Below are 17,405 nucleotides of genomic sequence, written 5' to 3'. Positions count from 1 at the left end.
TCAACCTAAACCTCATTCTTGAATCCAAGTTGTTTTGTTTTTGAACTCGCCCTCTCCATGAAAGCTGCCTCTGTTTATCTGCTGCATCCCAGTTGGTTGCCAGGTCAAATTTGCGACTGGACTCGCACTTGAGTCCAAAGCTGCAGCAATCAATCGATAAGTTGTCTGCTATTAAATGAATCGCCAACTGTTTTGACAATCGATTCATCAGTTTGAGTAATTTTTTTGACCTCAAAGACAGTTAATTGTCAATCTTTGGGTTGTAGACAAAACAAGACATTTGGAGACGTCATCTTGGACTTAAGGAAACACTGATCAACATTTTTCACCACTTTCTGACATTTTAAAGACCAAACAACTAATAGATTAATCAAGAAGATAATCACCAGTGAAAAGTCATGTGACTCGAGTTTCCCACCATATGTTGACGCTGGTTGTTATGGTGATTGCCTTGGATCTGTGGCCCCAGTCATCAGATTCTCAGCTCTGATTTTGCACACACAGCTTAGTGCAGTAAGCCCCGTATTTCAGCGTTTTGTCATCTGGCATACTCACACACATACTTACTCATATGGACAACTTGGGTGTTTTTCTGCGAAGGGGGAAAAAAAAAAGATGTCAGCCTTTCTTTCGCTCTCCTTTTCTTCCCCTCTCAGAACACATGCACCATGTATCGGTTGTGTTGTGTCTCCCGTTCAGGACAGCTGCACTGGCTGGCTATCCGTCAGATCTCCTCCATGCCCGCATGGAGGCACCCAGGCATACACACACCAGCGAGGCCATAAGTCACCCGCTATAGACCGCCTCCCCCTACCAAATACACACATATGTATCCATGTCATCGCTGCTCTTGTTCCATCGTCTCCTCCCCGTTGTGCCTGAGCTAACTCCACTATTTGCTCCGTTTCAATACGTTCCCCCTCGGCGACTCCCCCCTCCAGTTTTCTGTCACTACAGCTGTGTGTCAGCTGTCGGCCTGTCCCGGTCTAGTCAATGATGAAGCCGAAACACAGAGGGTCTACAGGGAAGACAGCCCGGCCTCTCAGTCTCTCCCAGCTGTCACTCCCTCCTCAGACTTCCACTTATCACGAGGTTTCTTTCTTCTCTCTGGCTTCACCACTGGAAGTCTTCCTCCAACACGCTCAAAAGTAAAATATGCACAGGGGGATAAAGCAATGAAGTTTTTTCCCGTATGATTCACATATTCATTTGGTAAAATGAGGTTGGTGTAGTCAGACAAAAAGCACAAGGGTTTTTTTTTTTAGAAAGAAAACATGATGTATCTACACTTAGTTGCCAGTTTATTAGGGACACCTAGCTAACACTAATGCCATCTAATGCAGAAGCGTTGCAGTAAATCCTGCCTCCATATAGGTTATAATGTTCTAGCTTTGTTCAAACTGATTTAGAGAGGAGTTGATTCAACTAAGTGATCATTTTGGAGGCTGCAGGGTGTCGTTTTTGTCATCTCTCTGTGTAACACAGCTCAAGAGCAACACAGACTACACCCCCCAAAGTGAACATAATCAGTTGAATCAACACCTCTCTGAAAAAGTTTAAACAAAACCAGAAGGTGGGATTTATTGCAGGAATTCAGCATGAGACTGCGTTAGTTTTAGCTAGCTTAAACTGGCAACTGAATGTAGGTGTTTTGGTAAGTTTTAAGCTGTAAGGGATCTTTGAAATCACTCAGCAACACATGCACAATGTCTGTGATGTGGTGTTATGAGCATTGTCATGAACATTTGTCATTTACTTGGAACCAGTCTAGGAGAGACCATGTTTGTGTCCTCATTAACAATACTATGACATCTGTGCTTCCACACGCTCTCACTCAGTGGGTTTCGATTCTTCTGTATTGCAGCTTCATCTGTTTGTTATTTAGTCTCAACAAGCATCTCCAGCTGGGTGCTGAATACACTGTGTCCTATTAAGGGGAAGTAGGTTTGAAATCAGTAATTTGGAGAAATTATTGACGTTTCAAATACAGAAAGACTAAAATTCTGTGGGAGTAAATGAGGCCGGCTAATTATACCATCCTGAGTTACCAAGCTGTTTGTACTCTTTCTACAGGCAGGAAAGTATTATTGTATCCCGACATTCTGCTGCCAGAGAGAAAAACAAATTAGCGTGTGAAAGTGGCCTTTGTTGTATGGCTTTGTGCTTGCCCCTCTGGGGTTTGGCCCATTGCTGAGCTCGGCACGCAAAACGTTGAGAAACAAATGACTGCGAGACACGCTGTGGACTAAGAGGATTTGATTGAGTTGAGTTATCGATTGAGATGCAGCTGACTGGAGCTGTATGTGTGCACTTGTGTAATATATACTGTATGTAGGCGTGAAAGTAAAATCATTTGTGGGGCGGTTGGTACAGTTTCAGCAAGCACAGACCAGAATCCTGAAGTGTGTGTAGATCTAAATATCTCTTTTTCTGCAACAGGTATGCCTGTGGTCATCGGCGTGTCTCCGGACAGGTAACCAGGTGTGTTGCTGCTGTCATGGCCTTGCCAACCCTCCGGCTGCTTCCTGTCGCTGTGCTCACAATCCTGATGGTGCTGGTGTCGTCTTCAGCGGACCATGAGTGGCATTTTAACCCAGGTAGGATGTCATACACACACATGCAACGAAGAGAACATCTAAACTGGTGATGCAGAAATTGTTTTGTTTTTCTTCTTTCCTTAACTGTTGCCCCCCCCCCCCCCCCCCCCAAAACTGCTGCTTATTTCGTATTCCACAAACTCAGACATGATTGACAGCCATTTTCAAAGCTCGCCCTCGTGTCCACATGCACAGCAACCGTCTCGTCCCGCTGCTCCGACATTCTCCTCACATTCTCAGATCAGTAAGGCTCATTCTCCGTCCGCTATCAACAGGCTATCCTGTGTCCGCTCCCCGTCTGCCAGTCCTGCCCAGCCAGTCGTGTGTAATAGGAGAATGAGATAGCTGGGCGCCCCCCTTGCCCCCCCGGCTCGTCAAGACCGCTAATGCACAGGCAGCTCATGAAACTGTCAGTCAAAATGTTGGGGAAGGGAGTGCATGAGGGGTTAGTGAATGAGAGCCAACCAGGTGTAACCAGAGGAGACTGTTTGCAGCGCCCTGGACCCCCTGACTGCAGCAGCCACACTGTAAATGAGACTAAGGCGACAAGTATTGATTATTAATTTGATTACATGTCGATTATTTTTTCAATTCATCACTTGGTCTAAAAAAGAAAGGAAAAAAACAGCAAATCTTTACATTTGAGAAATTGGATCTATCAAATGTTTGGAATCTTAACAGATTGTCGTGATTAGAGCTGAAACCATCAATCAGTTAGTCTGTCAACAGAAGAAATGTATCTACTGCATGCTGCGTGGCTCTTCTGATGGCAATATTGGTCTGTTGGTTCACCACTTTGGTACAAGCTGAAATATCGCAAATTAGTTAAGGCAATTAGGTATAGAGACCAAACACGTTTTTTTTCTTTTTTTTTGTAGCAGGCTGTACACATGTTTATTTCTGCTGTAAAGGTGAGCATTTTAGTTTTGGGTCTATGGGGGTTGACTCATTTTTGAAGTCAGCCTCAAGTGTCCATTGGAGGGACTGCAGTTTTTGGCACTTCATCATTGGCTGATGCTAACACAGTAAAGCTCCAGCGTGTAGGCTTTAGAGGCATGTAGAGGTGAGCTGCAAAACCAACTGAATACCCCTCGCTTCTTCTACCCCTATGGTGGCGGCTAAAAATATTAAAAAAACAAATGCACACATAATTATGCATAATATATTCCATTTCTGCCAATAGGTCCTGCTGAATTCTGCATACTGGACCCTTAAGGTTGTGAACATGTGAACATTATACCTGCTAAACATCTGTATGTTAGCTTTGTCAATTTGAGTATGCTAGCATGCTGATGTTTGCATTTAGGTCAAAGAAATTAGTCAAAATTAATTAATTAAAATTTCAAACATTTCCTGCTTGCGTTTATTTTGTGTAACCTTAAACTGAACATATTTGTCTTTTAGAGTGTTGGTTGGACAAAACAGGTGATTGGAAAATGTAATTTTGGCTTTAAGGAACTGTTTTTTAAACATATAAACGATTAAGAGATTAATGGAGTAATGTTGGATTAATCAATAATGGTCACAATCATTTGTTGCATCCCTCATTCAAACTCTTGTGGATCGTCTGTTGAACGACCAGTCGATCTGTCAACCAATCACGTCTGCATTAAACGACTCCAGGACTTGTAGTTAGATTGATGGACAAGACAGTGTTGGAGACAGATGAACAGACTGTGGCACAACACACCGTTTGTCTTGTTGAAAGGACTCAGTCGGTCTTGACAGTGTGAGCAGAAACGTTCAGCGTGTGGGCTGAAGTTTTATGAAGGATGACAAAAAGAGAAGGTAAAAGCAGAGGACAGAGAGAGAGAGAGAGGGATGGAGACGGAGAGAGGTGAAAAGATTGCAGATGGCGGGGCGTTGACTGGCGATGTGTGATGATGATGTAATGAAATGGGCACCTGTCTACTGTGTGTGTGTGTGTGTGTGTTGGCTGCTGCACCCGTTGGGGTTTTTAAGGTTTGTCATCCAGCCCAACATTCCTGTCCGCTGACTCAGTGACAGAATCTGAGTTAGACGCCCACCCCACCCCCGCCTCTTTCTGTCACCCTCAGCCTCCCCTCCGTATCACTGTCAGTACCCCTTTCCACTTTATCACTACCCAAACCCTCAGCCTCCCAACCCCCCTCCACCATCTCCACCTCATGACTGGCTGCAGCCTGGTCGTTGGGTAATCCCTGCCTGGGACCATGCTATCTGGATCATTTGATAATACTGCTGCTGGAGCGGAGTCAGCGCAGATATCTGAGACCTGTCTGCGTTCTTTCATTTGCCCTTCGTGTCGTTCTTCTCTTTTGTTCTCTTCCTGAAAATCCCCAAGCGGTGGTAACCAGAACAGGGGCTGTGCTGGATAGCTGGAGCCCCGAGGAGGTGGCTTTGTGTGGGATGGAGAACCAACCCAAGACAAAAGGAAAGAAAGAAATTGGAAAGATGTAGTTTCAGAAAAAGCGAGTCACAGCGTCTCACAGGGGGCCCCTGGATACTCTAAAGATGCAGATGAATTTTAATGACTGTCTTTGATGTCGTCATTTGACAGTACAAAGGGGACTTACAGGAATAAGTGATGCAAAACACTGCCATTATGTTGTACATTAACTTGTAAGGACAGACTGTACCCTGAGAGATTCTGTTGCAAATAAGAGAACTGGAACAATTTATTGTAGAGTTTGGTATTTCATTTTCTCCCTCCCCTCAGTGTGTGTGTGTGTGTGTGTGCGTGCGCGCGTGTGTGCGGGTGATGAAGCATGACGTCCGGAAGTTTTCCCAGAGATGACATAACAACATTATGCTCCGTGACCAATGATGGCTGCTGCTGACAGTCTAATGGAAATATTAAGTTTCTGCTGGACATGTTCTCCATACAGATGAGAATGTTGCTCATCCGTCTCTCTGCTCCATCTTTCCCCTACAGCTCAGTGTCGTTACGCCCTGGGGATGGAGGATGGCACCATCCCAGACTCTGACATCACCGCCTCCAGTGCCTGGTCAGACTCCACTGAGGCCAAACATGGAAGGTAGGAAATTTGTGTGTGTGTGTGTGTGTGTGTGTGTGTGTGTGTGTGTGTGTGTGTGTGTGTGTGTGTGTGTGTGTGTGTGTGTGCGTGTGTGTGTTTGTTTGTGTGTGTGTGTGTAGGGTAGAAATCACAGTAATCAGGTAGCTTTTTTGTGTACTGTTAGTGTGGTTAAGGTCTAAACTGTAATTCTGCTTAGTGACTAACTTAACACCAGGCTGAAAAGCAGCTTTCACTGCATCTGATGACACCCAGCATCACTGACTACATTTCCATGAACAAAATGTTCTGGCCTTTGCCCTTATTCTGAAAAAGACCATGCTCCCACTAAGCTGTTTACATGGCTAATGAAAATTAATGTTCCACTAATATTCACATTTACATGCAGCCATTTTTTTTTCAGCCTCCCTCTTCTTGAAAAGGTCTGAGTTGCAATATTTGCGCATGTCCAAAAACCTGTTGATATCCGAGCCTTTCACAGTGTTTAAAAGGAGGTGTGTTTCTCCCTCTGACCACAAATGTGGGCTTCTCTTCTGTGCATGCGTCTCCACCCCAGCCTTGCACACTGTTGGCTAGGCATCACACAGAGCTGACTGTAAACAAGGAAGAGGCCGTGTGTCGCAAACTGCGATAAACACAACAATTAAGATGCATATTCTGAATGTATTGTATACATGCCTAAAGATCTAAAACTTGAATAATATCAGCACATCCCACATGTCTTAATCCGAAAATGTTACATTCGGAACAAGGCCAAAGTAGGAACATCCAAATGACGTATGCTGTTTACATGAGCTCAGAATATTGCCATATTCATAATGACAGTGGCAGATTAGTGTGCACGTAGAGATGGGTGTGTTCAGAAGTCTGCTCTGTTGCGCCATCATCACCCTACATCACCCCAGCAGAGTGACAAGGTCAACCAGGGATGCAGAGCAGACTTTTCGAATGTGTTTGCAATTAAAGTGCATAGCCAGCAGTCACACTGTAACATAAATTACTGCAGACTTGATGCTCACTGTGATGGATTACCTAACTTTAAGACTAAGTGTTGTTCATAACATCCAGAAAGAAAGAAAACCACATTCAGATTTCTTAAATGTATATCTATACACACACACACACACACACACACATATATACATATATATTCTAATAAATGTATTATATTGGTAGTAAACATGGAGACCTGCAGATATATCGCGTTAAATTTGGCCTGAACTTCTTTTTCTTTTTAAGTCAATTTTGGAGAAAGCTTCTTGTAAAGAAAACCTAATTGGCGCTTTGAACAGCAGCTCTGAATTTGACAGGAGCTGCTTTCTGCTGACAGTGTATTTAATGGCCTTGTCTCAGACCTGATTATTCAGCGATTGATTTATGTAGAGTAGAATAAATGAAGTGTAACAAAATGCTAATTTGGTATGATTATCAGGCTACATTATAAGTGTTGACATTAAAACAGTAAGGGACACGATGTCACATTGGCCATTTCACTTGACCTCTGAGTAAATTTTTGCCTTTTTAGTCAACTGCTGTTATACTTAAACTTTGTACTCATGCTGCAAGTGATCTACATTTAATTTGAGTGACAATGCATCCAATACAGGATCACATGCACATGTCACTGCAGACTGATGTGTTCGTCTGCATACCTTTTTTTCCAGCCTGTTGGCACCACGCTAAAGTAATTTGTCAGAGGTCTATTAGATTATGATAGAAGATGATAGTGTGTGTCTTTGCAAAACCCACTCGGTAATTATATTACCACCTTGTCTGTCTGGCAGCGAGGTCAGGTTCATGAGATCCAAGCTGGGCCTGTGACATGCTACAGCCATGTGTGAGAGCATTCGCAGGACCGTGTGTGTGTGTGTATGTGTATGTGTGTGTGTTCATTTGTCTCCATTGGTCTGTTGGGCTGGGTCTCTTGGCTGAACGTCTAACCATGTGGAAATGATTATTAGCCCTAGTTCTTTTTAAGAGGCATTGGGGATACACTGAGAGTGAAAGAGCGAAAACAGAGAGAGCAGCGGACGTAGAAAAAAAAAAGACAGAAAACAAATGAAAGGTGGATCATTGCGACGGTGCGCTGAAAGGTGGAGAGAAACTAATTTAAAAGCAGTGTTTGAGGGAAGGTGTTGGCTGAAGGGAGGGATTGAGGGCTCTTTGGTGCTTCTTGTTACTGTAGGGCAGTGAAATATCAGCATGTTGGTCTGAGTGAGCAGGGAAAAGATGGAGGGAGTAAGGTAATAGAGAACAAGGGGAGAGGAGTGAATTGTTGGCTGGTATTTAGGTAGGAAGTGAAATACAGACAGAGAGAAATAGGAGGAAAATGAGGTACTTGGCAGAGCAGTGTGCTGTAATGTTAATCCTGCTGGCTGGTGCATGGCGGACTGAACTCTGAACAGCCACATTCTTCTCTTCTCCCTCCATCTCGCTCCATCACAGGACGCTTTGTAGAGCTCTAATGCGTTGATATCATCCCGCGGTTTCCTGCTGCATGATCTCACCCACCGTCTGGAGAACGGGATTGATTAAAATACTAGCGCCACTGTCAGTGTCACTGAGTTGTTACAATGATTTGTTCTGGTGGTCTGAGCAGCAGCTTTCATTTTCGAGAGCAGCCCCACGGCGGTCAGAGCAGGGCTGCGGCCTGGAGCCTGCTCCAAAGCTCCTCGCAAGAGTAGGTCCGACGTCACGCGCCTCCACGGCCAAGTTTGCGGTCTCCATGTGGCCAATATGTGGTGGCTGTGTGGACTTTTCTTCTCGGGCTGGATCGAGGAAGGTCACGCCGAGGGAAAGCCTTGTAGTGGTGCATGTGTGTGGTCATGGCAGGCCAGAGGGTCTGCGAGTAAATTAGTCCTGACGTTCTACACCAGATCTTGTGAGGTTTGAAGAATGTGGAAGAGCTAGTAATTTTCACTGTGCCCCTCTCATCTCTTTTTCTTTGTGTGTTCTCGGTATTTTCCATCTGTCTGCAGCCTCTTGCTCTCTCTCTGTTGCCTGTGGTGTTCCTTCAGCCATGGCCAAGTCTCTGTATCTCTGTTTTTTTGTCTCTCAGACAACATAGCCCTATCTTATACATGAATGTGTGGTTGCTGTGGAACCCAGTATGTATGGTGGTAGTGGAGGGTCGGACTGTTTGTGTTGAATCCTCAGTTGTACCTGTGCGGTGCGCTGGAGGGTTTCACTGTGGGTTTTGATGGAGTCTTGTTGTGGGTATGTTTGTATCTGCATGCGAGTGTTTGGGTGTGGGACTGGGATTTGGTGAATCTCTGATCTTTTTTAGGTACTTTTTTCTTCCCTAACATTAAGAAGTCTCTGTTTCTGTCAGGTTGAGCACTGGAGAGGGGGACGGAGCTTGGTGCCCTGCAGGAGCCGTTTTCCCCAGCGGATCTGAATACCTTCAGGTCAGATACTCTGTTTACTCTCCATTGATTTGCACAGCTTCATTTGAAAGAAGTGCTCAGTATATTTCCTGCATTGGTTTTTTTCTGAATTTATTTTAGAATAAGATTGATACCACTGTCATATCTGTCCACTAAATATGAAGCTAGAACCAGAGGGCGGTTAGCTTAGCTTAGCATCAAGCCTTTTGCCTACCAGCACCTCTAATGCACATTTAGAGGTTTTATGGGAGTGTATGTTTTGTTACCTTTAAACAGAGCGAGGCTAGCTGTTTCCCCCTGTTTCTAGCCTTTGTGCTAAGCTAAGCTAATGGCCGCTGGCTGTAGCTTCATATTTCATGAACAGGTGCTGTCAATCTGTGTTTTTTTTTTTAACTGAGTGATGTGTGCATTAATAATTCATTTCCTGTCGCCTGCAGGTCGACCTGCGCAGACTCCACTTCCTGGCTCTGGTCGGTACCCAGGGTCGTCATGCCGACGGGCACGGCCAGGAGTTTGCCCGCAGTTATCGGCTCCGCTACTCCCGAGACGGTGTAAAGTGGATCACCTGGAAGGACCGCTGGAGCCAGGAAGTAAGCAGGGTCTTTTTGTTTTGTTATGTGCAACAGAGCTGGAGCCCACCGTCTCTTCCATGTGAACAAAAATGTAGAACAAAAATCTGTGTTCCCCAGTTCAATATAATGTTAAAACACATTAACCCTCTTATTGTGTTCGGGTCAAATAAGCCCATCCATAGATCTGGAGAACATGGGATCCTGGGAATATAGGAATGAATGTTATTTCTGACCATGCTGTAGCCACAGTGCATATTAGAGGTTAGCAGGGGGAGACTTTACTCATACAATCATTAGACCCAGGTAAATGGTTAAATCAGATAATAAGATAAATATATCTCACACACATCAGACAATGAATCAAACAATAAGAATTCAATGAATGCAAAAATGCATCCAACAGGTTGACCCTCCATAGTTGACGGGAAACGGCTAATTTTCCTGTGGCTGCTTAAAATGAATGCCATGGTAATGGGCTGGATAATTCATCTGCTTTTGATGTATTTATTATTTATTAGGCAGTGGAGCAGTTTGGCGTCGCGCCAGCTAAACTAAACTAAACTATTCTGTTCAGGGAAAAGCACCTTTCACTGCCAGAGATTTCACCGCTATGCAATGAATGGCTTACCTTGTGCAGATAAAGCTCTTATTGTGCTTGGTAAATGTCCAGCATTTTCTTTGGTGATAAGTTCTGCACTGCGTTTTATACCACTAGCACAGCGCAGGAATTTAGACCTGCAACAGCCAGTGTTTTGGGGGAAGGAATCGTCCTGTACCATGTCTGTTTGTTTTCCCCTTTCAGGTATTGTTTTAAAACACTGCCAGACCGACAACTACTCACAAATTGTTAACCAATTGAATTCACATGTAAAAGGAGCATTTCCAAAAACTGTGCCTGAGGCTCACACTCTGAAATGCGTCCTTTTTTACACTCTTGTGTATGAAAGAAAAAGTTCAGTTGGTTCATTTGAGCTCCTGTTAGATTAATAGAATTTGAAGACACGCGCTGAATGATAACTCAGAGCCTTTAGGCGAGATTCATTCAACCCTGCAGATGACAGGGGAGACGAGTGATGTACTGTGTGATTGAATATTTGTACTCCTCTCCCCTAGGTGGTGTCAGGGAATGAGAACACCTATGATGTTGTGCTCAAAGACCTGGGCCCTCCCATCGTGGCGCGCATGGTGCGCTTCTACCCCCTGGCTGATCGGGTTATGAGTGTTTGCCTTCGGGTGGAGCTCTATGGTTGTGTATGGAATGGTAAGAGTTTGTTTGAAGGTGAGGGAGACACAAAGAGCCTGCAGAGATACAAAATGTCCCTTCATTTGGTCTGTATATCCTGAGCCACCATTGATAAATCAGATCGCATTTCATATCAGTGTTGTCTCAGATGTACTCCTCTGTGAGATGGGAAAGGGGTTCGTTTGATGATAATGATTACGAGTGCATATTTTCGGCATACATCCCATTCGCTGATTTGAGGCATTGCATCAAATTTACAGCCTCGGTGGGGTTTGCCCGGATAAAAGAAACCACACGGTGATAAATGGTGTTGGTCTCCATGTTTCCTGAAGCACAACACTGACTAACTGAGTATTTATTACTGGCTCACCTCCTCCCCCTGCCCCATCCACCTCCCTCAGACAGTACGAAGCAGCCTGTAAATCAGAGCCGTCACCGAGGCTAAAAGCTCCAGTTCCCGGTCTGTGTCTTCAGGGAGACCATCTTTCTAAAATATACTCTGATGTAGATTCTGAGGCAGTGCAGCTCAGCCAGACTTTATACAGAATCTTCAGAATGTTGAGCGTTACGCGCGTTCGGCCTCTCATCTCATCCCGTATCAGTTATTATGACAGTGTCTCTCCTGTGTTTATTGCTTTACATTCAGTTTGGACCGGCTTGACCCTCATGCACTCTCACAGGGGTACAAACACACATCTGATTGCAAGCAGACCATACTGCACACATACTGTAAATCCTATGCGAGGCGTTGTTTATTATGGGTAGCAAAACGGTGGGCTGTAGCCCCTGTTGCTGACGTCACCTCTTTTCTCGGCGAGCAGGCTGATTAGCTGCATGTTGGAGCGGAGAGGCTTGAGTTTCACCGGTTAATGACGCCTGGGGCCGAACAGGCTCGAGCAGCGGACCACTTTGTTTGTTTTACTTCTTAAAAACCACCTGTAGACGTTTCCCCGCCACAGTGATTACAGTTGAATGTTGGCTCAGTAAACGTGTAGCTGCTCGTGGCGAGAATGAAAAGCCTCACAAATTAAAGTTTCACATGCAGCTTGTGTATGTCTGTCTCCTAAATAGAGCATTTAAAGAAAAGCATCTTTTGTTTGAGCACTCAGGTTACTAATGCTGAATATTTTTTCAGATGGGCTGAAGGCTTACACAGCTCCGGTCGGTCACGTCATGCACCTGTCTGGCATGCCGGTCTACCTAAACGACTCCACCTACGATGGGAGCACTGAGCAAGGGTAAGATATTCAGCAGCTTCACTAGAGGCAACATGTTTTCATGTGGTCCGTCCCTCTGGACACGTGTACACACATGTGTCCATCCTATTCTTGTGAACGCAATGTTTCAGGAACACCTCAAGGGAATTTCTTCAAATATGGCACAAAGTTGGACTTAAGGACGAATTTATTCGATTTTTATGGTCAAGGGTTACTGTGACCACACAAAACACAGTTTTGGCCATAACTCAAGAACTGACAAAATTTCACACTAATGTCTCACAGGTGATGACATTTTATACACAAGAGGTCAAAGGTCAACTGCACTGTGACGTCGTTATGTTCTGCAGTAACACTTTTCTGGCCATTATTCAACACCATAACTCAGGAACAGAAGGAGAGACTGTGACCATATTTCACATTTGGTCAGACACTGAATGGGTGACACTAATCTTGGGTTTCCAACTTGAAACTGTGCTGTTTGTATCAATCTTCTGTGCTGCCGGGTTGAAGATGTGTGTGAAGCGTCCGTGTTTTACAATTTGTAGCTTCTTTGCAGCAGCATCCATATTTGAAGCATCGTAGTCGACCACAGGCTCGTTGGTTCTGCTGATATCGAGCTTCAGGTGATTGTTGTTGCACCGTGTGATGAAACTCTCCATCAGTCCTCTGGAAAAATAGTGTCTAGGAGAAGCCAGCAGGTTTCTCACTGGAAATTATTTACTTGAATTACACATGACACTATAGTGATAACTTAATACACTTAATACCTTTTATTTAATTGCTTTACAGTCTTCATTCTACAGTCTGCATATAATATATGAGTCTGGACTGACATGGATGTAAAATGCTACCTGACTAGTTGGCAGAGGCAAACAACCGTGAGGCTGTAATTCTAGTTATTCATGTGTAAGCTTCTCATTTCCGTACAGCCCCATACACTGCGCCCCTGGATTTCGTTTTGCCGCAACCTTGGCCGTAAATCTCAACACTGCTTTGCCAAATGTTATCACAATAAAGACTCACAAGTGTTACAGTCTACAGTATGGAGTGAAATGTGCCTCTATCAATGAAATACCAAGAGCTTTTCCGCAGCTCTCATCACATGTGTTAGTACCGAAGTGGGCCAGATCCTTCCTTGAAAGATCATTCTGGTGTCCGCCTAATCGAAAGGGAATAACATTATTTTTTTTAGTCGCTCTGGGATTTGAGGCGTGTTTCCTGACCATAAAGTTTTGGCAGGGAGCACAGGAGGGGTGAACTAAGAATTTGGGGGAAGGCGGGGGGGTCCAAGCTTGCGTGGCCTGTGTGGTTAATGGGGCTGAAATGTTTTGTTAGCGGGTGAGCTAACACTTTTGATGTAATCCAGACGTATTTGTAGCAGATGTGTGTGTGCGCATGAGGGAGAGACTCAGAGGGCTGGGAGTGAGGGGACCTATTTGGTGACCCTGTTGTGTTGCTTTGTTTCTGTTGAGGTGTGTATGTGAGAGAGGGGAAGAGCAGAAACACTGTAGTTTATGTCAGCTTGTTTGCGTGTGTATTTACATATGTATATTAGCTTATTTATGCATATCGGCAAGCCAGTATGTGAATAAATGTGTGTGTCTATGTGCAGGATGCAGTTTGGAGGCCTGGGTCAGCTGTGTGACGGCGTCCTGGGAGGAGACGACTTCATACAAACTAAGGAACTGAGGGTGTGGCCTGGGTACGACTACCTGGGCTGGAGCCGGGAAGCCCTCGGGCAAGGCAGCGTGGACATCGAGTTCCACTTTGAGAAGCCACGTGTCTTCCACAACATGCAGGTAGGCTGTGGTTGTGTTTGTGTGACTGTGCATGTGTTGTTGTGTGTGTCGATTGTGTGAGGGGGTTATGCAGGACATTGTTATCCCACTGGAATCTCAGACAGCCTGAAGCTGCCTGTAAATCAGAGGTGTCATCAAGGCTAAAAGCTAAACATTTCCCAGTCGGTGTCTTCAGGGAGACCATCTTTCTGAAATATTCTCTTATGTGAATTATGAGGCACCGCAGCTCAGTTTGTCCACACGCCAGAGATTATACAGAACCTACAGAATGTCAAGAACGAGACAGTAGACAGGGCGTCTTTGTAGCTTGGTGGGTAAGACATATACTGTGCCTTTGTAAGTCCAAAATCCCTCATTCAATTCCAGCCAAGGACATTAGTGGCTCGTCATACCCCTCTCCTCATTTTTCTACCCTGCATCTAAACAGTCAAATACCCAGTAAAAGCAAAAGTTCTAAAAACGAATCTGATAAAACCCTACACACCCACACACACACATGCAAACTTTCTTGATACGCCACTTGTTCCTCCTTTAGAGGAGATGATCTGATTAGATTAACATGCACCTTGATGCATAAATCTGCATATTTAAGAAGTAAACGTGGTTTTATTTATCTTTTGCAACTCCCTAATGTTTTAAAATGATAACATCCTCTTAATTATTCCTGTGTGTTACATACATGCTTTTGTTAATTAATTACCTCAGTAGCACAAGACAAGCATGGCATTGTGATCATGGCAGGACGTTAGGCTGATTGTTTCTTTTTGCATCTGATGAAACTCTTTTGAAATTCCTGTAGCTTCAACTCGCATGACCTCTAAAACGAACTCCAGCAGCAGAGTTATATATATGTGTGTGTGTGTGTGTGTGTGTGTGTGTACAATAACTTTGTCTATCTGCCGTCTCACCAGAAAGCAGCGTTTTGACTGGAATAGCTCTGCAGCCATTTAATTAGTTTCAATGTGCCATTGTTTATCATGGGACAGTGCGTCTGCGCTCAGCTTTCTGGGTGCCACTGAGTTGCATCACAGTCTGTTTGTGCGTCTGTGTGGCTTTTGGGGTTAGTTTATAGAGCAACAGGGGGGGACGATAATATGAAGCAACACCAGCGTGAGTTATAACTGTGTTGTCTTGCTGAAAGCGGGTTGGAATGTTGGTTTGGGTGGGATTCACCCTATACATGTGCATATTAAACAGCATGAATCCCCAGTCAGTGTTATAAAGTGACAAGTCATCTTTTAGAGGTCTGGTTTCGACTGCAATCCAAAGATATCTGGTTATGCACCCGCAGCTTTTTTTTCTTCACATATTCATCATTATTCTTATGTTTCTCAGATACCTTTTAAATTCTTCCCCAGCGGTATTCCCAGTGTTTTTCCAAGGCTTATGCTGTTTTTCCTGCCTTTTCCCCAGTGGTTTTCCCTCACTAACCTCAGCTGACATACATCGTTATGCTAGCCTGGCAGAGCGGATATGTCAGACACATGGGTCATATAAGTAAAGAGTGGGAACCTGAACCTAATTCTGGCTCAAACTGCACCTAATCACTCTCCCAAAGGGAAATCTGCCCTTTGACCTTTGGCCAGTCATGACCTGCACTTCCTACAGGACCTTCAACAGGACTGCGGACACCCTTTTCCTTTGTAAAGATCCAGTTCAGTCCTTTGGGAGTTTATGTAAAACCTTTCTTTGTGAGCTCATGTGGAAGATAAAGGAACGAGAAGAAGAGATCTGAGGGAGCTCGTAATGTAGGTTAGATTTATGAGGAAACAAGCAAAGCATAATGAATGCAAAGTTATGCTCTCAAATTAAGCTTTGTGCAGGTCATTGGAGCTGGAGTCCCTAAAGGAGTAGTGAATTACCTTGGCTCTGTTGACTTATTAGACCCCCACCACTACCACCAACACACAGAACATGTCCCCATCCACCTTAAGAATCAATTACATGTCAGCTCAGCATCTGGTGCAGCTGTTCTTCCCGCGTTTCGTGTGTGTGCGACTGTGCGTGCGTTAACACGTGGATTAGGTTAGAGTGGCTGGCCTTGCAGTAAGTGTGAGGTTAATAGCAAACCTGTCGGAGCGGCCCCTGCACCACCCATTCTCCCTCGGAGGATAAAAATCTCCCACTATCTCCTCCTTAATTTTCTATCTTTCAGATCTATAGTTTCTCACTCTCTAATTTAACAGCCTCCGTCTTCCTCCACACCCCTCTCTCTCTTCACCTCAAGCTCCTCTTCCTCCTTCCAGCCACAACGACGCCTCATATATTAGATCAGCTTTTATGGATTCCTCTCTCTTTGTGGCCTTTCCCTGCTTGTAAAAACAGGAGAGATATATCCGCTGCTCTCCTCCATCTGTCTTCTGCCATACACCTTCTTTTCTCTCCTCCTTTCTTTCTCCTCCGTCCGTGTTCTACTTTTGTTCATTTGTAGTCCCATTCAGCTGGAAGTTGTGCCAAAGCAATTAGGGTTGAACAGGAGGAGAGTGTGTCATTAATTTTGTGTTTTAATTGAATCTCCTCCTGCCTCTCCACAAGTAATCAATGTTTAAAGCCCCAATTTTTAGGATGTTTGCACAAGGGTTGAGCTAATTCAGATGTGTGGATTGTTAAAGGATTGTCTGATGCCTTGCATCTCATCATCTGTCCACTTCTCTACACTTATCTCCTTCCTCTAGGTGCACAGTAACAACCGCCACACCCAGGGCGTGCGAGTCTTCAGCAAGGTAGAGTGTCTTTTTAAGCCTGGCATCCTCCAGCCCTGGTCCTCTCCTCTCACTCTGCCTGTGCCCCTGGAGGATCTAAAGGACCCATCGTCACGACCCATCTCCCTCCCACTGGGCGCCCGGCCGGCGCAGATCCTCTGCTGCAAATTCTACTTCGCTGACCGCTGGCTGCTCATCAGCGAGATATCCTTCCTCTCTGGTAGGGAACAGAAAAAACTGTTTTTTCACATGTGAGATGTGTGGTTTTCTGACTCTGAAAGGCAGCTTTTCTTCTATAGAGGCTTTGCACTTGCATCATGCATATCCTAGCAACTGTGTCAGGCACTGTCCTGGAGGTCCAGGAGAGATCTGGCTTTGCCCAAACAATAGCTAAATATAGACGGCAGCAACAGGAAGAGAGATACCTGAAAAAGATTGTTGTACTCTGGGTGAAAGTCCAACCAGCGTTCTTTAAACGCTCAAAGTAGAAATCAAGCGAAGTGAAACCCAGAAATCTGATGAGCTGGATTTGTTTCCAGACTTTCCATGACAGATCACGTTAAGTATGAGGTTTTAGTCCTTGCTGTGTGATTTGATTTATTTAAGGTAAGAAGGTGTAATGCTTACTTCAGTAATTTGAAAGGTGAAACACACCATTTTAAAGGTAAATAGACCAAATGTGAGTGTAGATCGTGTTATCAGAATCACAAAGTGTTGCCTGCTTCTTCTCCATCTGTCGTCTCGTCTTCACTTACGTCCTGTTTGCGGCTGAGTCAGACCCACGCAGTAAATAGAAAATGGGGTTTCGGTATCTTCTGTGAAGGCAGGATTTATGCCTATGTGATTGGAAGTCAGATAGAGGACTCTGCTCT

The 17,405-nt window shown here is 44.6% G+C and overlaps 1 protein-coding gene across 4 annotated transcripts in view; it reads left to right on the top strand.

The window, feature by feature from the left end:
* Positions 1-17,405, top strand: part of ddr1 (discoidin domain receptor tyrosine kinase 1) — a 42,741-nt gene that overhangs the window by 12,392 nt on the left and 12,944 nt on the right. For all 4 annotated transcript variants that reach the window (XM_041941902.1, XM_041941903.1, XM_041941901.1 and 1 more), the window contains exons 2-9: positions 2,440-2,597; positions 5,512-5,614; positions 8,943-9,018; positions 9,435-9,587; positions 10,683-10,830; positions 11,948-12,050; positions 13,645-13,831; positions 16,507-16,753. In XM_041941902.1, the coding sequence (XP_041797836.1) occupies positions 2,498-2,597; positions 5,512-5,614; positions 8,943-9,018; positions 9,435-9,587; positions 10,683-10,830; positions 11,948-12,050; positions 13,645-13,831; positions 16,507-16,753 (1,117 nt within the window). In that variant the 5' untranslated portion in view covers positions 2,440-2,497. The remainder of the gene's footprint in view (positions 1-2,439; positions 2,598-5,511; positions 5,615-8,942; positions 9,019-9,434; positions 9,588-10,682; positions 10,831-11,947; positions 12,051-13,644; positions 13,832-16,506; positions 16,754-17,405) is intronic.

The sequence above is a fragment of the Chelmon rostratus genome, chromosome 8, assembly GCF_017976325.1.
Source record: "Chelmon rostratus isolate fCheRos1 chromosome 8, fCheRos1.pri, whole genome shotgun sequence".
Classification (NCBI taxonomy): domain Eukaryota; kingdom Metazoa; phylum Chordata; class Actinopteri; order Chaetodontiformes; family Chaetodontidae; genus Chelmon; species Chelmon rostratus.
This window is presented reverse-complemented; position numbering and strand designations above follow the sequence as displayed.